The sequence below is a fragment of the Oncorhynchus mykiss genome, chromosome 17 (genome assembly GCF_013265735.2).
Source record: "Oncorhynchus mykiss isolate Arlee chromosome 17, USDA_OmykA_1.1, whole genome shotgun sequence".
Classification (NCBI taxonomy): Eukaryota; Metazoa; Chordata; class Actinopteri; order Salmoniformes; family Salmonidae; genus Oncorhynchus; species Oncorhynchus mykiss.
Window position 1 is genome coordinate 85189693 of NC_048581.1, and position 26681 is coordinate 85216373.

Sequence of the window (26681 nt, forward strand, 5' to 3'; positions counted from 1 at the left end):
CAGAGAAAATCTAGACCTTTGGCAGAGAGGGACATTCAACTGGTATTATGGGCCCGTCCCAAACGGCACCCTATTTTCTATATAGTGCACTATAAAGGGTGCCATTTGGGACGGATATGTTATGTAAGATGTGTTAGTCTTCCGACACAGTTTAGCAGAGATTCATTATGATGTGGCATTATGTGACCTGCTCTTTGTTCCAGTAGGAGCTGAAAGGAATGTCAAGTAAGTCATGTGATCTGAAAATAAATAATGGTTGAATAATGGTTTTCGGGTCAAAGGTCATATAACCAATCAATGGCCACACAACGTGGACTAGTATTAATGCATCTAGTTTACTGGGAAAGGTCACCCTTGCACAGACACAGACAGACAGACAGACACAGACAGACAGACAGACACAGACAGACAAACAGACAGACAGACAGACAGATAGACAGACACAGACAGAGAGAGAGACACACACAGACAGGGAGAGAGACACACACAGACAGAGATAGAGACAGACACAGATAGAGAGAGACACACACAGACAGAGAGAGAGACACACAGACAGAGAGAGAGACACACACACAGACAGAGAAAGAGACACACACACAGACAGAGAAAGAGACACACACAGACAGAGAGAGAGACACACACACACAGACAGAGAGAGAGACACACACACAGGCAGAGAGAGACACACACACACAGACAGAGAGAGAGACACACACACAAACTCAGAGAGAGAGACACACACACAGACAGAGAGAGAGAGACACACACAGAGAGCCTGATTGAAGATGTAAAACTCTGAGACATCCTAGTGACTTACTACAGGCACACCAGCAAGAGAGGCCAAGCGAGGCCAGGGATGAACTTTTTGGCTGACTCCCCTTTCACTCAGCCGGGATGTGTAAGGCTCATCCTCCATCCTCACTGAACCAGTCATTTAACAAGGCAGCCAGTCAGACCATCCAGTACTCCTAGAATTGAGCAGTTTGGAAAACAAGTCAACAGATTATTTTACTGTATCTAATTTATTTGAGTGAGATTCATGAGATCTGGCAGTGATTCATTCAGATTCCGTTTTTCTCTTGGCCCTGAAACAAGGTCATTCGATCTTAGAAATACAGATGAGAAGATGAGTTCACTCGAGGTTTATTTCTCAATTTAGTGGGCAGGCGTAAAGAGAGCATACATAAATCAACATACATTTTGCATCCGAGTAAGCTTCCTGCCGCGGTCCCATCCCAGCCTGTCTGGTAGATCTCTGAGTACACAAGGACAGGTAATGACTCAAGAGAGTTCCAAGAAGGCATTAGATATATACAAATAAGAGGTAGGGAATCCTTGCAAATAAAATGATTTGTTAAAGTAGCCAACACTCTATATCTCTCAAATTCAAATCTGAACCTGGAAGACCGTACCACTGCCCCCCTTCCCCTGTTTGGTTACAATGAATGTTCAGGAAGAAGATAGAACAGGCAGTAGTCTGTACCTGGTCGGGTGAGATTGAAACACCCCTGCTCTGAAGTGACTCTGTTCCATTGGTCTCCTCTCCTGTCACTCATGCAGCTCCACATTGCAGCAGCTAACGGTTACGTCCAGGCTGCAGAGCTTCTGCTGGAGGGAGGGGCCAGGATGGACCTGAGAGACACTGACGGATGGCAGCCGCTCCACGCTGCAGCCTGCTGGGGTCAGGTGAGGACACTAGTGAACACACGGACACACACACACACCACACACACACGCAGACACACACACACACACACACACACACGCACACACACACCACACACACACACGCACACACACACACACACACACCACACACACACGCAGACACACACACACCACACACACACACACACACACACACACACACACACACACGCACACACACACCACACACACACACGCACACACACACACACACACCACACACACACACGCAGACACACACACACCACACACACACACACACACACACACGCACACACCACACACACACACACATACACACCACACACACACACACACACACCACACACACACACACACACACACACACACACACACACACACGCACACACGCACACACACACATACACCTGAAAGACACTGACAAATGGCAGCCACTCCACTCTGCAGCCTGCTGGGGTCAGGTGAGGTAATGCACACACAAGGAGGGAACAGAAACACCCACGGGCGTACACACACACACACACACACACTGCATCACAAGGTCACACACACACACACACACACACACACTGCTGCACAAGGTCACACACACACACACACTGCATCACAAGGTCACACACACACACACACACTGCATCACAAGGTCACACACACACACAGGCCACATACACAAGGACAGACACACAGATGATTTTTTACAATTTATTTTACCTTTATTTAACTAACCAAATCAGTTAAGAACAAATTCTTATTTTACAATGACGGCCTACGCCGGCCAAACCCTCCCCAAACCCAGACGACGCTGGGCCAATGATGCATACGAATAAACACACACACCCACTCTCTACACATGTAAGTGGGGACTTGGTGGACTGTATATTCTTTAGGTTAGGTTTTACTTGGTGTTCTCTCCCGTGTGCTGGTAACCGATGACAAGACAGAGGATTACGGGCTGGTTTAACGACGCTGAAGATTAGACAGTACGGCCACGGAACAGCACAGTGGATGTAGTGTACGGGTTAGGGCACTTTAAGGCTTTGATTGGCAGCTTGTGATGACAGACAGACAGACAGACAGACAGACAGACAGACAGACAGACAGACAGACAGACAGCTAGCAGGACACTAGGAGAAAAGAGCACCTGACTATTAGGGAGTCAGCTAGCAGGACACTAGGAGAAAGGAGCACCTGACTACCAGGGAGTCAGCTAGCAGGACACTATGAGAAAGGAGCACCTGACTACCAGGGAGTCAGCTAGCAGGACACTAGGAGAAAGGAGCACCTGACTACCAGGGAGTCAGCTAGCAGGACACTAGGAGAAAGGAGCACCTGACTACCAGGGAGTCAGCTAGCAGGACACTAGGAGAAAAGAGCACCTGACTATTAGGGAGTCAGCTAGCAGGACACTAGGAGAAAGGAGCACCTGACTACCAGGGAGTCAGCTAGCAGGACACTAGGAGAAAGGAGCACCTGACTATTAGGGAGTCAGCTAGCAGGACACTAGGAGAAAGGAGCACCTGACTACCAGGGAGTCAGCTAGCAGGACACTAGGAGAAAGGAGCACCTGACTATTAGGGAGTCAGCTAGCAGGACACTAGGAGAAAAGAGCACCTGACTACCAGGGAGTCAGCTTGCAGGTTGAAAGTTGTCTTCTTGCCCATGCCCCAGCTGTCCATACTGTGCAGTGCTACTATAACTAGGAGAAGGTGAGGCTTGGTGTCGTGTATGATCGGACCAGGTCCAGACTTCACAGGAAACTCGATCCATGTCGGGGAGTTAACATCTTTATCCATCTCGAAGGACTGAGGACTCGGTGGACTGTATATTCTTTAGCCTAGGTTGGACTTGATGTGCCCTTACAGCACAAGGGAGAGAACTTGCTAAGTAAAACCTAACCTAAAGAATATACAGTCCACCGAGTCCTCAGTTCCTGCAGATGATCGTGGATATCTGTGTAAATACTGATAGTCTCTATGGTTCCAGATGCATGTAGCAGAGCTGCTGGTTTCTCACGGTGCCAGTCTCAATGCCAAGACCTTCCTAGAGGAGACTCCCATTGGTAAGTCTGCCCCAACACTAAAACCTACCTACCTTCCTAGAGGAGACTCCCATTGGTAAGTCTGCCCTAACACTAAAACCTACCTACCTTCCTAGAGGAGACTCCCATTGGTAAGTCTGCCCCAACACTAAAACCTACCTAACTTCCTAGAGGAGACTCCCATTGGTAAGTTTGCCCTAACACTAAAACCTACCTACCTTCCTAGAGGAGACTCCCATTGGTAAGTCTGCCCTAACACTAAAACCTACCTAACTTCCTAGAGGAGACTCCCATTGGTAAGTCTGCCCCAACACTAAAACCTACCTACCTTCCTACCTACGTAAGCCTAAACCTACCTACCTAACCCTACCTATCTACCTACCTACCTACATAAGCCTAAATCTACCTACCTAACCCTACCTATTTACCTACCTATCTACCTACATAACCTTAAACCTACCTACCTAACCCTACCTACCTACCAAACCCTACCTACCTACCTACCACACCCTACCTACCAAATCCTACCTACCTACCTACCTAACCCTAAACCCCTACCTACTTACCTACCTACCTACCTACATAACCCTAAACCCTACCTACCTACAGTTGAAGTCGTAAGTTTACATACACTTAGGTTGGAGTCATTAAAACTCATTTTTCAACCACTCCACAAATTTCTTGTTAACAAACTATAGTTCTGGCAAGTCGGTTAGGACATCTACTTTGTGCATGACACAAGTCATTTTCCAACAATTGTTTGTAGACAGATTGTTTCACTTATTATTGACTGTATCACAATTGACATAATTTGAGTCAATTGTAGGTCCACATGTGGATGTATTTCAAGGCCTACCTTCAAACTCAGTGCCTCTTTGCTTGACATCATGGGAAAATCTAAAGAAATCAGCCAAGACCTCAGAAAATAAATTGTGGTCCTCCACAAGTCTGGTTCATCCTTGGGAGCAATTTCCAAATGCCTGAAGGTACCATGTTCATCTGTACAAACAATAGGCAGGTATAAACACCATGGGACCACGCAGTCGCAGGTATAAACACCATGGGACCATGCAGTCGCAGGTATAAACACCATGGAACCACGCAGTCGGAGGTATAAACACCATGGGACCGCGCAGTCGCAGGTATAAACACCATGGGACCACGCAGTCGCAGGTATAAACACCATGGGACCACGCAGTCGCAGGTATAAACACCATGGGACCACGCAGTCGCAGGTATAAACACCATGGGACCATGCAGTCGCAGGTATAAACACCATGGGACCACGCAGTCGCAGGTATAAACGCCATGGGACCACGCAGTCGCAGGTATAAACACCATGGGACCACGCAGTCGCAGGTATAAACACCATGGGACCACGCAGTCGCAGGTATAAACACCATGGGACCACGCAGTCGCAGGTATAAACACCATGGAACCACGCAGTCGCAGGTATAAACACCATGGGACCACGCAGTCGCAGGTATAAACACCATGGGACCACGCAGTCGCAGGTATAAACACCATGGGACCACGCAGTCGCAGGTATAAACACCATGGGACCACGCAGTCGCAGGTATAAACACCATGGGACCATGCATTCGCAGGTATAAACACCATGGGACCACGCAGTCGCAGGTTTAAACACCATGGGACCACGCAGTCGCAGGTATAAACACCATGGGACCACGCAGTCGCAGGTATAAACACCATGGGACCATGCAGTCACAGGTATAAACACCATGGGACCACGCAGTCGCAGGTATAAACACCATGGGACCACGCAGTCGCAGGTATAAACACCATGGGACCACGCAGTCGCAAGTATAAACACCATGGGACCATGCAGTCGTCATACCGCTCAGGAAGGAGACGCGTTCTGTCTCCTAGAGATGAACGTACTTTGGTGCGAAAAGTGCAAATCAATCCCAGAATAACAGCAAAGGACCTTGGGAAGAAGCTGGAGGAAACAGGTACAGAAGTTTCCAAATTCACAGTAAAACGAGACCTATATCGATATAACCTGAAAGGCCGCTGAGCAATGAAGAACCCACTGCTCAAAAAACACCATAAAAAAGCCATGGGGACAAAGGTCGTACTTTTTGGAGAAATGTCCTCTAGTCTGATGAAACAAAAATAGAACTGTTTGGCCATAATGACTGTCATGTTTGGAGGAAAAGGGGGGAGCTTGCAAGCCGAAGAACACCATCCCAACCGTGAAGCACGGGGGTGGCAGCATCATGTTGTGGGGGTGCTTTGCTGCAGGAGGGACTGGTGCACTTCACAAAATAGATGGCATCATGAGGGAGGAAAATTATGTGGATATATTGAAGCAACATCTCAAGACATCAGTCAGGAAGTTAAAGCTTGGTCGCCAATTGGTCTTCCAAATGGACAATTACCCCAAGCATAGTTCCACAGTTGTGGCAAAATGGCTTAAGGACAACAAAGTCAAGGTATTGGAGTGGCCATCACAAAGCCCTGACCTCAATTCTATAGAAAATTTGTTGGCCGAACTGATAAAGCTTGTGTGAGCAAGGAGGCCTACGAACCTGACTCAGTTACACCAGCTCTGTCAGGAGGAATGGGCCAAAATTCACCCAACTTATTGTGGAAAGCTTGTGGAAGGCTACCCGAAACGTTTGACCCAAGTTAAACAATTTAAAGGCAATGCTACCAAATACTAATTGAGTGTATGTAAACTTCTGACCCACAGGAATGTGATGAAAGAAATAAAAGCTGAAATAAATAATTATCTCTACTATTATTCTGACACTTAAAATAAAGTGGTGATCCTAACTGACCTAAGACGGGGAATGTTTACTAGGATTAAATGTCAGGAAGGGTGAAAAGCGGGGTTTAAATCTGGCTAAGGTGTATGTAAACTTTCAACTTCAACTGTATGTAACCCTAAACCCTACCTACCTACATACATAACCCTAAACCCATTCCTACCTACCTACACAACCCTAACCCTACATACCTACATAACACTAACCCTACATACATAACCCAAACCCTACCTACATAACAATAAACCCACCTACCTACATAACCCTACATACCTACATAACCCTAACCCCTACCTACCTACATAACCCTAACCCCTACCTACCCACATAACCCTGACCCCTACCTACATAACCCTGACACCTACCTACCTACATACTTAACCCTACCTACATACATAATTCTACCTATCTACATAACCCTAACCCTACCTACATAACCATGGCACCTACCTACCTACATACATAACCCTAACCCTACCTACATAACCCTAACCCTACATAATCCTACATACATAACCCTAACCCTATCTACCTACCTACATAACCCTAAATCTTACCTATCTATCTACATAACCCTAAACCCTACCTACCTACATACATAACCCTAAACCCATTCCTACCTACCTACATAACCCTAACCCTACATACCTACATAACACTAACCCTACATACATAACCCAAACCCTACCTACATAACAATAAACCCACCTACCTACATAACCCTACATACCTACATAACCCTAACCCCTACCTACCTACACAACCCTAACCCCTACCTACCTACACAACCCTAACCTCTACCTACCTACATAACCCTAACCCCTACCTACCCACATAACCCTGACCCCTACCTACATAACCCTGGCACCTACCTACCTACATACTTAACCCTACCTACATACATAATTCTACCTATCTACATAACCCTAACCCTACCTACATAACCATGACACCTACCTACCTACATACATAACCCTAACCCTACCTACATAACCCTAACCCTACATAATCCTACATACATAACCCTAACCCTATCTACCTACCTACATAACCCTAAATCTTACCTATCTATCTACATAACCCTAACCCTACATAACCCTAAATCTACCTACATAACCCTACTGACATAACCCTAGCCCTACCTGCCTACATAACCCTAAACCCTACCTACCTACCCACCTACCTACCTACCTACCTACATAACCCTACCTACCTACATAAGCCTACCTACCTACCTACCTACCCACATAACCCTACCTACCTACATAAGCCTACCTACCTACCTACCTACCCACATAACCCTACCTACCTACCTACATACATAACCCTAACCCTACCTACATAACTCTAACCCTACATAATCCTACATACATAACCCTAACCCTATCTACCTACCTACATAACCCTAAACCCTACCTACCTACATAACCCTAACCCTACATAACCCTAAACCAACCTACATAACCCTACTTACATAACCCTAACCCTAGCCCTGCCTACCTAACCCTAAACCCTACCTACCTACCTACATAACCCTAAACCCTACCTACCTACATAACCCTACCTACCTACATAACCCTAAACCCTACCTACCTACATAACCCTGCCTACCTACATAACCCTAAACCCTACCTACCTACATAACCCTGCCTACCTACATAACCCTAAACCCTACCTACCTACCTACATAACCCTAAACCCTACCTACCTACATAACCCTACCTACCTACATAACCCTAAACCCTACCTACCTACATAACCCTGCCTACCTACATAACCCTAAACCCTACCTACCTACATAACCCTACCTACCTACATAACCCTAAACCCTACCTACCTACATAACCCTGCCTACCTACATAACCCTAAACCCTACCTACCTACCTACATACACTACTGTTCAAAAGTTTGGGGTCACTTAGAAATGAACTTGTTTTTGAAAGAAAAGCACATTTCTTGTCCATTAAAATAACATACAATTATGTTACAACACAAACAAAGAACTTTCTTCTGAAACTCGTCAGTCTATTATTGTTCTGAGAAATGAAGGCTATTCCGTGTGAGAAATTGCCAAGAAACTGAAGATCTGGTACAGCGCTGTGTACTACTCCCTTCACAGAACAGCACAAACTGTCTCTAACCAGAATAGAAAGATGAGTGGGAGGCCCTTGTGCACAACTGAACAAGAGGACAAGTACATTAGAGTGTCTAGTTTGAGAAACAGACACCTCACAAGTCCTCAACTCGCAGCTTCATTAAATAGTACCAGCAAACCACCAGTCTCAACAGCGAAGAGGCGACTCCGGTATGCTGGAGCCGCCTCTCTGGTCCAATGTCCAGTGCTCGTGTTTCTTGGCCCTAACAAGTCTCTTCTTATTATTGGTGTCCTTTAGTAGTGGTTTGTTTGCAGCAATTCGACCATGAAGGCCTGATTCACGCAGTCTCCTCTGATCAGTTGATGTTGAGATGTGTCTGTTACTTGAACTCTGTGAAGCATTTATTTGGGCTGCAATCTTAGGTGTAGTTAACTAGTGAACTTATCCTCTGCAGCAGAGGTAGCTCTGTGTCTTCCTTTCCTGTGGCGGTCCTCATGAGAGCCAGTTAACTTAATGAACGTATCCTCTGCAGCAGAGGTAACTCTGGGTCTTCCTTTCCTGTGGCGGTCCTCATGAGAGCCAGTTAACTTAATGAACTTATCCTCTGCAGCAGAGTTAGCTCTGGGTCTTCCTTTCCTGTGGCGGTCCTCATGAGAGCCAGTTAACTTAATGAACTTATCCTCTGCAGCAGAGGTAACTCTGGGTCTTCCTTTCCTGTGGCGGTCCTCATGAGAGACAGTTAACTCTAATGAACTTATCCTCTGCAGCAGAGGTAACTCTGGGCCTGTCTTTCCTGTGGCGGTCCTCATGAGAGCCAGTTTCATCATTGTGTTTGATGGTTTCTGCGACTGAACTTGAAGACTTTTAAAGTTATTGAATGTTCTGCATTGACTGACCTTCATGTCTTAAAGTAATGATGGACTGTCCTTTCTCTTTGCATATTTGAGCTGTTCTTGCCGTAATACGGGCTCTTTTACCCAATAGGACTGTCTTCTGTAAACCCCCCCTACCTTGTCACAACACAACTGATTGGCTCAAACACATTAAGAAGGAAAGAAATTCCACAAATTAACTTTTAACAAACCATCCCTTATTATTGAAATGCATTCCAGGTGACTTCCTCATGAAGCTGGTTGAGTGAATGACAAGAGTGTACAAAGCTGTCATCAAGGCAAAGGCTGGCTACTTTGAATAATCTGTTTAACACTGTTTTGGTTACGACATGATTCCATTTATGTTATTTTATAGTTTTGATGTCTTCACTATTATTCTACAATGTAGAAAATATTTTTAAAAATAAAGAAAAACCCTTGAATGAGTAGGTGTCCAAACTTTTGACTGGTACTGTATTCTACCCCAATTCATAATATCTTTGCCTAGTTGGAAGAATATCCTTGTCAGTTTTGTAAGTACTTAGGGTATTATATTTCAAAGTCTTGGCCTGGCAGATAAAAGCTGAGGAGATTTCGAGAACCATCAACACTATCGAAACTCAAAATGGTCAAGTGTCTCAACCCTGAATAGATTCATGAGTCATTTAAACAATACTATTCAAGGTTATACAGTTCTGATAGAACGGAACTAGCGATGAAAGGCAATTTCCTCTCTACAATCCGGCAAATCCCCGGGAGACGGAGTTCTGGAAGGAGTTGAAGGATTAGCATATTCCCCTCTCTATGGATATTCTGAATTTAGCTGCTGAGAAGGAGAGTCTTCCACGGCTATTATGACAGTTATTCATAAGAAAAATAAAGATCCTCTACGATGCTCTTCTTACAGGCAAATCTCTCTCCACCATGCTGATTATAAATCCATTTCTAGGGAGATGGCTTAATAGATTAGGACTATTTGCCAAACCTGATCAACACCGATCAAACAGGCTTTACACAGAAAATATCCTCCACCAATAATTTGCACAAGCTATTCAATGTAATTCACATGGCCAGTGTGATGGGTGATCCTAGTACTGCAGTGTCTCTAGACAAAAAGACTTTGATAGCTGGAGTGGCCATACCTATTCAAGATCATTGCTAAGTTTCACTTGCCCTTCGTTTGTCAACAGGGTTAAGACTTTATACCAAGCCAAGATCGCCACTAATGGCATGATGTCATGCACATTCCCACTTGTTAGAGGTAGTAGACAGGGCTGTTCACTTTCCCCGCTACTTTATGTGTCATATAACCCCTGGTGGAGGCCGTAAGAACGGATCCTGGCATTAAGGGCTTTCAGGTGGGCCAGATAACACACAAGATCTCATTGTTCACAGACATTATGTTGTTTCTCTATGACCCGACTGGATCCCTCTCAGAACTCCAGACACTATTGGGTACATAGAGCTCTAGTTAAATAAAGGTTAAAAAAAATATATAAATATGGTCACCACAGGGGTTTAAATGTCTAGGAATCACAGTTGATAATGACTAAAGAAATGTGTTCAAGCTGTCTTGGTTCAGAAGGTGGTGGATGACTTGAATAGATGGGTAGATCTGCCTCTTACAGTATTTGTGAGAATCAGCTGCATTAAGATGATTCACTGTATTACGTCCTACCTAAGATGACGTACCTATTTCAATCTTTAGCCATAATCCCTTCATGTCCCTGAACAAGACCATTTGAATGGCACTGTAAAACTCCAAGGGACAAATTAATATTATCGTCTAGGAGGTCTCCGGCTGCCAAATTTCAAGATGTATTACTGGGCAGCACAAATTAGATTTATTTCATCCTTATTTGAAGCTGAACCAGCCTCCTCTTGGACTCAGATGGAAATAATGAAGAGGTTGGGAGTAATATTATCTACAAGTGGAACCTCAGGACTATATCAACAAGAACAAGCAATCCCTATACCATCAATTTAGTAAGATCTTAGCATGACATTCGTAAGTTCTTTGGTCTGAAAGGAGACTTGTCACCTGAAACACCCCTGTGGCAAAACAGTCTCCTGCCAATGATCTTGGATAACAACATTTTTCAACATTGGCATGAGAAGAGAAGGATGCATTTAGTATATTGTTATATAGGTGGAATCGTTGTGTAATTTGAGCAACTGAAAGCGAAATACCAGTTATCCAATATGCATTTATTTTGTTGTTTGCAGTTAAGAAACTTTCTCAGAAGCACTCTTGGAGATAATTTTACCAAATCGATTTAGTATTGAACAACTACAGTGCCTTGCAAAAGTATTCATCCCCCTTGGCGTACCTTGACAGCAAAGTCAAGGTATTGGAGTGGCCATCACAAAGCCCTGACCTCAATTCTATAGAACATTTGTGGGCAGAACTGAAAAAGTGAGTGCGAGCAAGGAGGCCTACAAACCTGACTCAGTTACACCAGCTCTCTCAGGAGGAATGGGCCAAAATTCACCCAACTTATTGTGGGAAGCTTGTGGAAGGCTACCCGAAACATTTGACCCAAGTTAAACAATTTAAAGGCAGTGCTACCAAATACTAATTGAGTGTATGTAAACTTATGGCACACTGCGAATGTGATGAAAGAAATAAAAGCTGAAATAAATAATTATCTCTACTATTATTCTGACATTTCACATTCTTAAAATAAAGTGGTGATCCTAACTGACCTAAGACAGAGAATTTTACTAGGATTAAATGTCTGGAATTGTGACAAACTGAGTTTAAATGTACTTGGCTAAGGTGTATGTAAACTTCCCACTTCAACTGTATCTACTGTAGGTCAAGAGAGAGATGGGAAGCTGATCTAACTATATTACAAATGATGAAGAGGCTATGGTCGAACCTATGCCATGATAGCGTATCAGCAACCATCGACTCCAGATACAGACATTACAACTTTGTCCACCAACTCTATCTAACACCACAAAGGTTACATAGATATCACCCTGAAATAGCAGACATGGGTTTTAGACGTGGAACAACAGAAGGCACTTTTTTGCATTCTACTTAACAGTGTACTAAATGACAGGCCTTCTGGCATGAAGTTTGTGATTCCCTGGCCTTTATTATAGAGGTCCCTTTCCCCCTGAAATATGCCTTCTGGCATGAAGTTTGTGATTCCCTGGCCTTTATTATAGAGGTCCCTTTCCCCCTGAAATATGCCTTCTGGCATGAAGTTTGTGATTCCCTGGCCTTTATTATAGAGGTCCCTTTCCCCCTGAAATATGCCTTCTGGCATGAAGTTTGTGATTCCCTGGCCTTTATTATAGAGGTCCCTTTCCCCCTGAAATATGCCTTCTGGCATGAAGTTTGTGATTCCCTGGCCTTTATTATAGAGGTCCCTTTCCCCCTGAAATGTGCCTTCTGGCATGAAGTTTGTGATTCCCTGGCCTTTATTATAGAGGTCCCTTTCCCCCTGAAATATGCCTTCTGGCATGACGTTTGTGATTCCCTGGCCTTTATTATAGAGGTCCCTTTCCCCCTGAAATATGCCTTCTGGCATGAAGTTTGTGATTCCCTGGCCTTTATTATAGAGGTCCCTTTCCCCCTGAAATATGCCTTCTGGCATGAAGTTTGTGATTCCCTGGCCTTTATTATAGAGGTCCCTTTCCCCCTGAAATGTGCCTTCTGGCATGAAGTTTGTGATTCCCTGGCCTTTATTATAGAGGTCCCTTTCCCCCTGAAATATGCCTTCTGGCATGAAGTTTGTGATTCCCTGGCCTTTATTATAGAGGTCCCTTTCCCCCTGAAATATGCCTTCTGGCATGAAGTTTGTGATTCCCTGGCCTTTATTATAGAGGTCCCTTTCCCCCTGAAATATGCCTTCTGGCATGAAGTTTGTGATTCCCTGGCCTTTATCATAGAGGTCCCTTTCCCCCTGAAATATGCCTTCTGGCATGAAGTTTGTGATTCCCTGGCCTTTATCATAGAGGTCCCTTTCCCCCTGAAATATGCCTTCTGGGTAACTTCACAAATGTGAATTTGAGGAATCATTTCAATATCACATTACTTATTACAGATATTGCCATTGCCACTGCAAGAAAACGTGTTGCATAGACATTGAAATCAGATTCCCCTCTCTCAACTACAAGACGGCTCTCTGAAATGAGTGAGTGTATTCCTCTGGAAAAGATGACCTACGCTTTAAGAAATAAATTCAACCATTTTGTAAAAAATTTGGCAACCCTTCCTGGACGACATGGAGAAACACATCCATTGGGATTGGTGGATGTGGGCTTGTAGATCGATGGAAATAGATGTAGATATTTTCTCTCTAATGTTCTGTATTTTTTGTGTGTTTTTGTATTGGTTTTGTGTTGCTTTGTATTGTTTTGGTGTTGTTGTGTATTGGTGTTGTTGTGTATTGGTTTGGTGTTGTTGTGTATTGGTTTGGTGTTGTTGTGTATTGGTTTGGTGTTGTTGTGTATTGGTTTTGTATTGTATTGGTTTGGTGTTGTTGTGTATTGGTTTGGTGTTGTTGTGTATTGGTTTTGTATTGTATTGGTTTGGTGTTGTTGTGTATTGTTTTGGTGTTGTATTGTATTGTATTGGTTTTGTGTTGCTTTGTATTGGTTTGGTGTTGTTGTGTATTGGTTTGGTGTTGTTGTGTATTGGTTTTGTATTGTATTGGTTTGGTGTTGTTGTGTATTGGTTTTGTATTGTATTGGTTTGGTGTTGTTGTGTATTGGTTTTGTGTTGCTTTGTATTGGTTTGGTGTTGTTGTGTATTGGTTTTGTATTGTATTGGTTTGGTGTTGTTGTGTATTGGTTTGGTGTTGTTGTGTATTGGTTTTGTATTGTATTGGTTTGGTGTTGTTGTGTATTGGTTTTGTATTGTATTGGTTTGGTGTTGTTGTGTATTGGTTTGGTGTTGTTGTGTATTGGTTTTGTATTGTATTGGTTTGGTGTTGTTGTGTATTGGTTTGGTGTTGTTGTGTATTGGTTTTGTATTGTATTGGTTTTGTGTTTTTTATTGGTTTGGTGTTGTTGTGTATTGGTTTGGTGTTGTTGTGTATTGGTTTTGTATTGTATTGGTTTGGTGTTGTTGTGTATTGGTTTCTTTTTTTCTTGTTTTTCTAAGGGGTGGGAGGGTTTAGTTGCCTTTTGTTCTGCTATTTATTTTTGCTTAATTGTTCTGTTTTTTTGTTGTAAAAAACAAAACAAAACATAAACCCCTACCAGGCCACAGAGCAGTGGTTGATGGGAAGATGTGTTTTGGTCTCTGTGTTCCCTGTGTGACCTCTGACCTTTAGACCTGTGCGAGGACGAGAAGTTCCGAGCCATCCTCTGTGTGTGTGTGTGTGTTTTCCTTGTGTAACCTCTAACCTCTGACCTTTAGACCTGTGTGAGGACGAGAAGTTCCGAGCCATCCTCTGTGTGTGTGTGTGTGTTTTCCTTGTGTAACCTCTAACCTCTGACCTTTAGACCTGTGTGAGGACGAGGAGTTCCGAGCCATCCTGCTAGACCTGAAACACAAACACGACATCATCATGAAGTCTCAGCTTAAACACAAGACCTCCCTGTGCAGGAGGACATCCAGCGCAGGCAGCCGTGGGTATGTACTGACCTCTACTGGACAGAGAGGAAACTGCATGCAGACTATTACATTTTCTCCACTATCTGCTACTACAGTAGTGTTGTTCGATGTGGTCATGGAGAGGGGCACGGGGTGCTTTTGTTACAGCCCAATACTAACACATGATTCAACTAATAGCTTTCTTATAAATCAGGTGTTAGTACTGGTATAGAAGTCAAATATAAACCTCCAGGACTGTGATAAATAAACCCTGATTTACAGGAACACTGAACCCCTCTCCTCCCTGCGTGTGTTTTAGGAAAGTGGTGCGGAGGGCAAGCCTGTCTGACAGACACAACCTTCGTGTGAAGGAATACGAGACTGAGGCCATCGTGTGGAGAGGAGGGAGGGAAGGAGGGAGGGAAGGAGGGAGGGAGGAGCAGGAGAAGGAGACGGACCAGGAGAACAGCCATCCCATCAATACAACTGGTACTACGGTTAGTATGGATGAACGTTTCTCCTATCTCACATGTGTGTGAAAACCCCATGTAGCCTGTTACTTTATGAACGTCTGTGTAGAGTAATACCCACTATAACAGTTCAACACTAAAAGGTCTACTCCAACAGAAAGCCCCATGTTAAAAAGGACATTACAAAGGCTCTGAAAGAAAAATAAAGTGGCCCATGTATCACTACATTAACTTGTGTATTACCCCCAATACATAAGACTCCCTAAACAGCTAACCAAATGGCTACGTGGACTATTTGCACTGACCACTAACCACCCCCATTTTTACACTGCTGCTACTCTGTTTATTATCCATGCATAGTAACTTTACCTCTGCCTACGTGTACATATTACCTCAATTACCTCGACTAACCAGTGTCTGTGCTCCTGCTGTCCATGAAGCTCTACACATTCCCCTTATGTAAACTAGTCCGGTACAAAAGGTAATACACTATGTACTGTATAGAAAAAGTAATACACTATGTACTGTATACAAAAAGTAATACACTATGTACTGTATACAAAATTGGATTTGGCTACCACACACGTTGCTGACAGGTGTATACAATCGAGCACAAGAGCCATGCAATCTCCATAGACAAACATTGACAGTGGAATGTCCTTACTGAAGAGCTCAGTAACTTTCAACGTGGCACCGTCATAGAATGCCACCTTTCTAACAAGTCAGTTTGTCAAATTTCTGCCCTGCTAGAGCTGCCCCGGTCAAGTGTTGTTATTGTGACGTGGAAACCTCTAGAACCAACAACGGCTCAGCTCAAAAGTGGTAGGCCACACAAGCTCACAGAACGGGACTGCCGAGTGCTGAAGTGAGTAAAAATGGTCTGTCCTCGGTTGCAACACTCACTACCGAGTTCCAAACTGCCTCTGGAAGCAACGTCAGCACAAGAGCTGTTCAACAGGAGCTTCATGAAATGGGTTTCCATGGCCGAGCAGCCGCACACAAGCCTAAGATCACCATGCCCAATGCCAAGCGTCGGCTGGACTGGTGGAAAGCTTTCCGCCAGTGGAAACTCGTTCTCTGGAGTGATGAATCACGCTTCACCATCTGGAAGTCCTACGGACTAATCTGGGTTGGGCGGATGCCAGGAAAACGCTACCTGACTCAATGCATAGTGTCAACTGTAAACTTTGGTGGAGGAGGAATAATGGTCTGGAACTCTTTTTCATTCAAATCTTAATGCTACAGCACACAATGACATTCTAGACAATTCTGTGCCAACTTTGTGGCAACAATTTAGGGAAGGCCCTTTCCTGTTTCAGCATGACAATGCCTGGGTGCACAAAGCGAGGTCCATACAGAAAGGGTTTGTTGAGATTGGTGTGGAAGAACTTGACTGGTCTGCACAGAGCCCTGACCTCAACCCCTTTGAACCCCTCTGGGATGAATTGGGACGCCGACTGCGAGCCAGGCCTAATCACCCAACATCAGGGCCCGACCTCACTAATGCTCTTGTGGCTGAATGGAAGCAAGTCCCTACAGCAATGTTCCATCATCTAGTGGAAAGCCTCCCCAGAAGAGTGGAGGCTGTTATAGCAGCAATGTTCCAACATCTAGTGGAAAGCCTTCCTAGAAGAGTGAAGGCTGTTATAGCAGCAATGTTCCAACATCTAGTGGAAAGCCTTCCCAGAAGAGTGGAGGCTGTTATAGCAGCAATGTTCCAACATCTAGTGGAAAGCCTTCCTAGAAGAGTGAAGGCTGTTATAGCAGCAAAGGGGGGACCAACTCCATATTAATGCCCATGATTTTGGAATGAGATGTTCGATGAGCAGGTGTCCACATACTTTTGCTCAACTGATGTATGTGTCACATACACTGACCCTTATGAACCAACAAGGAGAACATTAGGAACATGGGGATCGATTCACTCATTCGGGAACGAGCACTAGTGATAAATGAAAAATAACTAACTGTGTACAATAATCATGTAAACATGGACACTGAAATGATAGAGTTGTGTAATAACATTATGTGCAAAACTCAGGGACCTTGGACATTTAAGGGGACAGGTAATATGGAGTATAGGACGGACAGCTATGTAATGTGGAAGGGAGGGGTCAGAGTTCGTAAAACTGTCATTCCTGTTCAGTTTTTTCATGAACGTGTATGTTTGATATGTCTGGCCTATGTCATGTCTCTCCCCATATAGCACTGCATTTTCTTCTACGTAAAACACTTATCTGTGAAAATCATACAATAAAGAAATATCTAATGGGATTAACCAAAGGAACCGCCAGCCTCTAGTCTAGTTAGTCAACTTGTCTTCTGTTTAGTTTGTGAAGGAAATCATAGTAAAGGTCTGTAATAGTCACCGTGGTAACAGCAGTTAGTCACCGTGGTAACAGCAGTTAGTCACCGTGATAACAGCAGTTAGTCACCGTGGTAACAGCAGTTAGTCACCGTGGTAACAGCAGTTAGTCACCGTGGTAACAGCAGTTAGTCAACTTGTCTTCTGTTTAGTTTGTGAAGGAAATCATAGTAAAGGTCTGTAATAGTCACCGTGGTAACAGCAGTTAGTCACCGTGGTAACAGCAGTTAGTCACCGTGATAACAGCAGTTAGTCACCGTGGTAACAGCAGTTAGTCACCGTGGTAACAGCAGTTAGTCACCGTGGTAACAGCAGTTAGTCACCGTGGTAACAGCAGTTAGTCACCGTGGTAACAGCAGTTAGTCACCGTGGTAACAGCAGTTAGTCACCGTGGTAACAGCAGTTAGTCAACTTGTCTTCTGTTTAGTTTGGGAAGGAAATCATAGTAAAGGTCTGTAATAGTCACCGTGGTAACAGCAGTTAGTCACCATGGTAACAGCAGTTAGTCACCGTGGTAACAGCAGTTAGTCACCGTGGTAACAGCAGTTAGTCACCGTGGTAACAGCAGTTAGTCACCGTGGTAACAGCAGTTAGTCACCGTGGTAACAGCAGTTAGTCACCGTGGTAACAGCAGTTAGTCACCGTGGTAACAGCAGTTAGTCACCGTGGATAACAGCAGTTAGTCAACTTGTCTTCTGTTTAGTTTGGGAAGGAAATCATAGTAAAGGTCTGTAATAGTCACCGTGGTAACAGCAGTTAGTCACTGTGGTAACAGCAGTTAGTCACCGTGGTAACAGCAGTTAGTCACCGTGGTAACAGCAGTTAGTCACCGTGGATAACAGCAGTTAGTCAACTTGTCTTCTGTTTAGTTTGGGAAGGAAATCATAGTAAAGGTCTGTAATAGTCACCGTGGTAACAGCAGTTAGTCACCGTGGTAACAGCAGTTAGTCACCGTGGTAACAGCAGTTAGTCACCGTGGTAACAGCAGTTAGTCACCGTGGTAACAGCAGTTAGTCACCGTGGTAACAGCAGTTAGTCACCGTGGATAACAGCAGTTAGTCACCGTGGTAACAGCAGTTAGTCACCGTGGTAACAGCAGTTAGTCACTGTGGTAACAGCAGTTAGTCACCGTGGTAACAGCAGTTAGTAACAGTAATCTGAATGTCCTCTGTCTCCCAGTTAGTAACCATTAATAACAGTAATCTGAATGTCCTCTGTCTCCCAGTTAGTAACCGTTAGTAACAGTAATCTGAATGTCCTCTGTCTCCCAGTTAGTAACCGTTAATAACAGTAATCTGAATGTCCTCTGTCTCCCAGTTAGTAACCGTTAGTAACAGTAATCTGAATGTCCTCTGTCTCCCAGTTAGTAACCATTAATAACAGTAATCTGAATGTCCTCTGTCTCCCAGTTAGTAACCGTTAATAACAGTAATCTGAATGTCCTCTGTCTCCCAGTTAGTAACCGTTAGTAACAGTAATCTGAATGTCCTCTGTCTCCCAGTTAGTAACCGTTAGTAACAGTAATCTGAATGTCCTCTGTCTCCCAGTTAGTAACCGTTAGTAACAGTAATCTGAATGTCCTCTGTCTCCCAGTTAGTAACCGTTAGTAACAGTAATCTGAATGTCCTCTGTCTCCCAGTTAGTAACCGTTAGTAACAGTAATCTGAATGTCCTCTGTCTCCCAGTTAGTAACCGTTAGTAACAGTAATCTGAATGTCCTCTGTCTCCCAGTTAGTAACCGTTAGTAACAGTAATCTGAATGTCCTCTGCCTCCCAGTTAGTAACCGTTAGTAACAGTAATCTGAATGTCCTCTGTCTCCCAGTTAGTAACCGTTAATAACAGTAATCTGAATGTCCTCTGTCTCCCAGTTAGTAACCGTTAATAACAGTAATCTGAATGTCCTCTGTCTCCCAGTTAGTAACCGTTAGTAACAGTAATCTGAATGTCTTCTGTCTCCCAGTTAGTAACCATTAATAACAGTAATCTGAATGTCCTCTGTCTCCCAGTTAGTAACCGTTAATAACAGTAATCTGAATGTCCTCTGTCTCCCAGTTAGTAACCGTTAGTAACAGTAATCTGAATGTCCTCTGTCTCCCAGTTAGTAACCGTTAGTAACAGTAATCTGAATGTCCTCTGTCTCCCAGTTAGTAACCGTTAGTAACAGTAATCTGAATGTCCTCTGTCTCCCAGTTAGTAACCGTTAGTAACAGTAATCTGAATGTCCTCTGTCTCCCAGTTAGTAACCGTTAGTAACAGTAATCTGAATGTCCTCTGTCTCCCAGTTAGTAACCGTTAGTAACAGTAATCTGAATGTCCTCTGTCTCCCAGTTAGTAACCGTTAGTAACAGTAATCTGAATGTCCTCTGTCTCCCAGTTAGTAACCGTTAGTAACAGTAATCTGAATGTCCTCTGTCTCCCAGTTAGTAACCGTTAGTAACAGTAATCTGAATGTCCTCTGTCTCCCAGTTAGTAACCGTTAATAACAGTAATCTGAATGTCCTCTGTCTCCCAGTTAGTAACCGTTAATAACAGTAATCTGAATGTCCTCTGTCTCCCAGTTAGTAACCGTTAGTAACAGTAATCTGAATGTCCTCTGTCTCCCAGGTGAAGCCAGTAGTGGAGAGACCCAAACTACAGAAGACCTTGAAAGATGCTCCTAGCGGCATCATCAAACAAAATGGCATCGTCTCCACGACGACGTACTCGCCCACTCCCAGTCAGCTGCCGCCAACCAATGACGAGCCTCCATCCCCTGACACGAAGAGCGCGTCAGCCGATCAGCTCCCAGAGGACTCCTCCTCCTCCTTGCCCAGAGAGCGCTCTCAGACCCTGTCGGAACTGAAAAAGCAGAGGTCGGCCGCCAAACTCCTCAATCACCCGCTCCTCAACGGTCACCTAGGAAACGGCTCCACAGAATCCACCGAACCCCAGAGCCCTGTGGACTCCCGTATGCCCCTCGTCTCGTCCAATGGCAGTACAGTATACTACACCCCGGCAAGCGGTGACCCGCCCATTCTCAGACTCAAACAGCCATTAGATGACGAGGAACCAAAGGAGGGCAGCTGCTGCTGTGTCTCCTAGGGAGGAGGTGGAGGCCACCCCATGACACCGATCTAAGGTCAGGCTTACTGTGTTTTCCTCCAATGGATTAAGGTTAGGGTTCGGGGAGGGAAAGCTGATCCTAGATCTGTGCCTAAGGGAAACTTCTTCCCGGATAGAGCGTGTCAGAGCAGGATGGTCTTGTGACTGTGGAGCAGGAAGCAGGAAGAGATTGCACAGAGGGAGACCAACAGGTAGAGCAAAGGTCTTCAAAGGTCCTAGATGACAATGTGAGTGGAGCTGGTCCAGCCAGGTGATTGGTCCCTGTCCCTCCCCACTGTTTAACACTCCAGGCCAGTATGGAGCATACCCTTACTCTGGAAAATGACCGTCCTGATAGGACGTGAGGAATCCAGCCCAGATGAATTGGGGAGGAGCCACTGTGATAGCTTGTGGTTGATGCAGAGGGCCAGGAGGTGGAACAAGATGGCCCCTTGCCCCTACGAGAAGGCAGGTCTTGTGCCCTATAAAGGAATAGATGGCCAGGCAGTGTGCACTCCCATGTTAACCATATCTGGTGTCTTACAACTTTTGACTGAATCACTGTTTTCAAACCACATTCCTCCTTGTATCCACTGTCTCTGAAAGTGTATGGGGGGGGGGGGCATTGCAAAGATCCACTCCACCATGTCAGAATACACTCTCAGTATTATTACTGCAGCTGTGTTGGTCCACTGAGAGGCAAGAGGGGAAGGGTCGTCTTTCCTAAGAAGTATTCTCGTTTAAATGCTGACTATTTTAGCAAAGGGAAGGAATGTTTAATAGAGTAACAGAACAGTATTACTTCAACGGTCTACCATCTATCTGTTCCTGTGAAGGATGAAAGGTTGACTGCACTAAAGACGTTTAAAACAATGCCACGTTGAACTCCTGTCTTCTCTTGCTGACCGTCCGTATCCTAACTGACAGGGATCAAGGTGGTAGAAAGGGGGGTTTCATATCTGTCTTATTTGTTGGTCATTTAAGAAAAAACAATATTATTTGAAAATGTGTACAGTTTGTTGCTGTTTATTTATGAAGATTAATGTTATGTATAAAGGCTATGGTTATACAGTGTTTTAAGGTAATGTATAATGGCTATGGTTATACAGTGTATGAATTCTATTGGTCTATCTATGGAGAGGGAATGCATTAGAATGAGCTGGTACATTTACAGTATGTCTTGCTCCCCTGTGATCCCAGATCTGCTTGTACTGTCTTGTCACTGTCATGGAGTTGGCACAAACAGATCTGGGATCAGGCTAGAAGCACTGCACCTTTTTAGAATGGAAATGTCCCTGTGCAGTTAACAAGGTTATTGTCCAGGGATCTGTAGCTTGTGTTTAGCCAGGCACTGTGTCGGTTTATCCTCAACCATACCAGGCTAGCTTGTTTAAGGGTGGCACCAACATACTATTGGAATATAAGCATTTCACTACACTCGCAATAACATCTGCTAATTATGTATATGTGACCAATAAAATTTGATTTGATATCTTGTTTGTATTTGACATGGTCAGTACAACACACACAGTAGATATGGTGTTGTCTAGGGAACTGAGGAGTGTGTACAGTGTGTTTAAATCACCTTTGAATTGTCACAGACACTGTAGTTTTCTCTAACACAAGTGTTCATTAATATGAAGTGTTCATTAATATGAAATAAAATGCTGTAATGTATTAAGTATGATATTGATTCACCTAGCCTCAGACAGTGCTTGAAAATTGTGAGACTTAAACCCACTACACTATAACAATTACACTAGCAATAGTCAACTCTTAACACCACTAACTCAGACAATGTGTGTGGTGCTGTAGTGTACAAACATTACGACTACTACAGCTACTCTTCTAGAATGTGTGTCTGTGTTCCAACCCTGGTAGTAAAAGGAGCTACCTTCTAAACAATGCTAAACACCTCCACGATGGGAAACAACTAGTAGCCTGGGTTACGGTCTGTTCCTGCTCTTGTCAACTCCTTAGGAACTTGTCAGGTCAATGAGTGACAATAAGTTGGTAGGGTAGCAAAAAAAAAAAAAAACGATTTGGAACCAAGCTAAAGGAGCGACTAGTATAGGAGGAAGTAGTTGAGGAGGCTGGTTCAGTTCTTATTGTTCTTTAACCTGTGGCTACATTATAGAGTAAAGGCCTACAGTAGTGGCAGACAACTGCTACCCCTCCAGTCTGCAGTAGTAGTAGCACCACCAAACCGCTACCCTCACCTCTCCTCTCCCGACGGCGTCCCTAACGGTCCTAAATAGGGGGGGGGGACGGGGGGGTTTTAACCCACGTAACAGAGACTGTATCAGGGCCAGACCTTGGGGAGGAAGTCTGGTGTGCGAGACTAGTGTTGTTCCTCGGTTATCTCCTGTACCCTCCGCCATCTCCCCTGCTCGGCCCTGCCCTGCCCTCCCCTGCCCTGCCCTGCCTGTGTATAGTGTCGACAACATCTAAATGTACAGTCAATGTTTTGGTCAACTGTCCACGAATTGCATTAGTTGTCAATGTTATTGGTATTGTTGTGACATTGTACTCCAGGTATTCATACCATATAGTCACAAAGCCAAAACTTTTATCAGATATCCTTTAAACATGAACTATGTCAGAAGGCGAGGCAGAAGGGTGTTTTACTATGGTAGAAGGGTGTTTTACTATGGTAGAAGGGTGTTTTACTATGGCAGAAGGGTGTTTTACTATGGTAGAAGGGTGTTTTACTATGGTAGAAGGGTGTTTTACTATGGTAGAAGGGTGTTTTACTATGGTAGAAGGGTGTTTTACTATGTCAGAAGGGTGTTTTACTATGGTAGAAGGGTGTTTTACTATGGTAGAAGGGTGTTTTACTATGGTAGAAGGGTGTTTTACTATGGCAGAAGGGTGTTTTACTATGGTAGAAGGGTGTTTTACTATGGTAGAAGTAGAAGGGTGTTTTACTATGTCAGAAGGGTGTTTTACTATGGTAGAAGGGTGTTTTACTATGGTAGAAGGGTGTTTTACTATGGTAGAAGGGTGTTTTACTATGGTAGAAGGGTAGAAGGGTGTTTTACTATGGTAGAAGGGTGTTTTACTATGGTAGAAGGGTAGAAGGGTGTTTTACTATGGTAGAAGGGTGTTTTACTATGGTAGAAGTAGAAGGGTGTTTTACTATGGTAAAAGGGTGTTTTACTATGGTAGAAGGGTGTTTTACTATGGTAGAAGGGTGTTTTACTATGGTAGAAGGGTGTTTTACTATGGTAGAAGGGTGTTTTACTATGGTAGAAGGGTGTTTTACTATGTCAGAAGGGTGTTTTACTATGGTAGAAGGGTGTTTTACTATGGCAGAAGGGTGTTTTACTATGGTAGAAGGGTGTTTTACTATGGTAGAAGGGTGTTTTACTATGGTAGAAGGGTGTTTTACTATGGTAGAAGGGTGTTTTACTATGTCAGAAGGGTGTTTTACTATGGTAGAAGGGTGTTTTACTATGGTAGAAGGGTGTTTTACTATGGTAGAAGGGTGTTTTACTATGGTAGAAGGGTAGAAGGGTGTTTTACTATGGTAGAAGGGTGTTTTACTATGGTAGAAGGGTAGAAGGGTGTTTTACTATGGTAGAAGGGTGTTTTACTATGGTAGAAGTAGAAGGGTGTTTTACTATGGTAAAAGGGTGTTTTACTATGGTAGAAGGGTGTTTTACTATGGTAGAAGGGTGTTTTACTATGGTAGAAGGGTGTTTTACTATGGTAGAAGGGTGTTTTACTATGTCAGAAGGGTGTTTTACTATGGTAGAAGGGTGTTTTACTATGGTAGAAGTAGAAGGGTGTTTTACTATGGCAGAAGGGTGTTTTACTATGGTAGAAGTAGAAGGGTGTTTTACTATGTCAGAAGGGTATTTTACTATGGTAGAAGGGTGTTTTACTATGGTAGAAGGGTGTTTACTATGTCAGAAGGGTGTTTTACTATGGTAGAAGGGTGTTTTACTATGTCAGAAGGGTGTTTTACTATGGTAGAAGGGTGTTTTACTATGGTAGAAGGGTGTTTTACTATGGTAGAAGGGTGTTTTACTATGTCAGAAGGGTGTTTTACTATGGTAGAAGGGTGTTTTACTATGGTAGAAGGGTGTTTTACTATGGTAGAAGGGTGTTTTACTATGGTAGAAGGGTAGAAGGGTGTTTTACTATGGTAGAAGGGTGTTTTACTATGGTAGAAGGGTGTTTTACTATGGTAGAAGGGTGTTTTACTATGGTAGAAGGGTGTTTTACTATGGCAGAAGGGTGTTTTACTATGGTAGAAGGGTGTTTTACTATGGTAGAAGTAGAAGGGTGTTTTACTATGTCAGAAGGGTGTTTTACTATGGTAGAAGGGTGTTTTACTATGGTAGAAGGGTGTTTTACTATGGTAGAAGGGTGTTTTACTATGGTAGAAGGGTAGAAGGGTGTTTTACTATGGTAGAAGGGTGTTTTACTATGGTAGAAGGGTAGAAGGGTGTTTTACTATGGTAGAAGGGTGTTTTACTATGGTAGAAGTAGAAGGGTGTTTTACTATGGTAAAAGGGTGTTTTACTATGGTAGAAGGGTGTTTTACTATGGTAGAAGGGTGTTTTACTATGGTAGAAGGGTGTTTTACTATGGTAGAAGGGTGTTTTACTATGTCAGAAGGGTGTTTTACTATGGTAGAAGGGTGTTTTACTATGGCAGAAGGGTGTTTTACTATGGTAGAAGGGTGTTTTACTATGGTAGAAGGGTGTTTTACTATGGTAGAAGGGTGTTTTACTATGGTAGAAGGGTGTTTTACTATGTCAGAAGGGTGTTTTACTATGGTAGAAGGGTGTTTTACTATGGTAGAAGGGTGTTTTACTATGGTAGAAGGGTGTTTTACTATGGTAGAAGGGTAGAAGGGTGTTTTACTATGGTAGAAGGGTGTTTTACTATGGTAGAAGGGTAGAAGGGTGTTTTACTATGGTAGAAGGGTGTTTTACTATGGTAGAAGTAGAAGGGTGTTTTACTATGGTAAAAGGGTGTTTTACTATGGTAGAAGGGTGTTTTACTATGGTAGAAGGGTGTTTTACTATGGTAGAAGGGTGTTTTACTATGGTAGAAGGGTGTTTTACTATGTCAGAAGGGTGTTTTACTATGGTAGAAGGGTGTTTTACTATGGTAGAAGTAGAAGGGTGTTTTACTATGGCAGAAGGGTGTTTTACTATGGTAGAAGTAGAAGGGTGTTTTACTATGTCAGAAGGGTATTTTACTATGGTAGAAGGGTGTTTTACTATGGTAGAAGGGTGTTTACTATGTCAGAAGGGTGTTTTACTATGGTAGAAGGGTGTTTTACTATGTCAGAAGGGTGTTTTACTATGGTAGAAGGGTGTTTTACTATGGTAGAAGGGTGTTTTACTATGGTAGAAGGGTGTTTTACTATGTCAGAAGGGTGTTTTACTATAGTAGAAGGGTGTTTTACTATGGTAGAAGGGTGTTCTACTATGGTAGAAGGGTGTTTTACTATGTCAGAAGGGTGTTTTACTATGGTAGAAGGGTGTTTTACTATGGTAGAAGGGTGTTTTACTATGGTAGAAGGGTGTTTTACTATGGTAGAAGGGTGTTTTACTATGGTAGAAGGGTGTTTTACTATGGTAGAAGGGCGTTTTAATATGGTAGAATGGTGTTTTACTATGGTAGAAGGGTAGAAGGGTGTTTTACTATGGTAGAAGGGTGTTTTACTATGGTAGAAGGATGTTTTACTATGGTAGAAGGGTGTT

General features: G+C 43.6%; 1 protein-coding gene and 1 long non-coding RNA gene across 3 annotated transcripts in view; one reads left to right on the top strand and one right to left on the bottom strand.

Annotated features, from left to right (window-relative positions):
• The window catches only part of LOC118940502 (protein phosphatase 1 regulatory inhibitor subunit 16B-like), a 170155-nt gene extending 147520 nt beyond the window's left edge, over positions 1-22635 (top strand). For both annotated transcript variants that reach the window (XM_036950829.1, XM_036950828.1), the window contains exons 7-11: positions 1561-1686; positions 3673-3748; positions 14951-15080; positions 15361-15538; positions 20482-22635. In XM_036950829.1, coding sequence (XP_036806724.1) covers positions 1561-1686; positions 3673-3748; positions 14951-15080; positions 15361-15538; positions 20482-20958 — 987 coding nt within the window. In that variant the 3' untranslated portion in view covers positions 20959-22635. The remainder of the gene's footprint in view (positions 1-1560; positions 1687-3672; positions 3749-14950; positions 15081-15360; positions 15539-20481) is intronic.
• Positions 1105-14983, bottom strand: LOC118940503. Its single transcript, XR_005037092.1, has 3 exons — positions 14859-14983; positions 1484-1673; positions 1105-1255 (listed from the first exon to the last, which is right to left on the bottom strand). It is a non-coding gene; the product is annotated as an uncharacterized LOC118940503 (long non-coding RNA).
• Positions 22636-26681: the final 4046 nt, after the last annotated feature.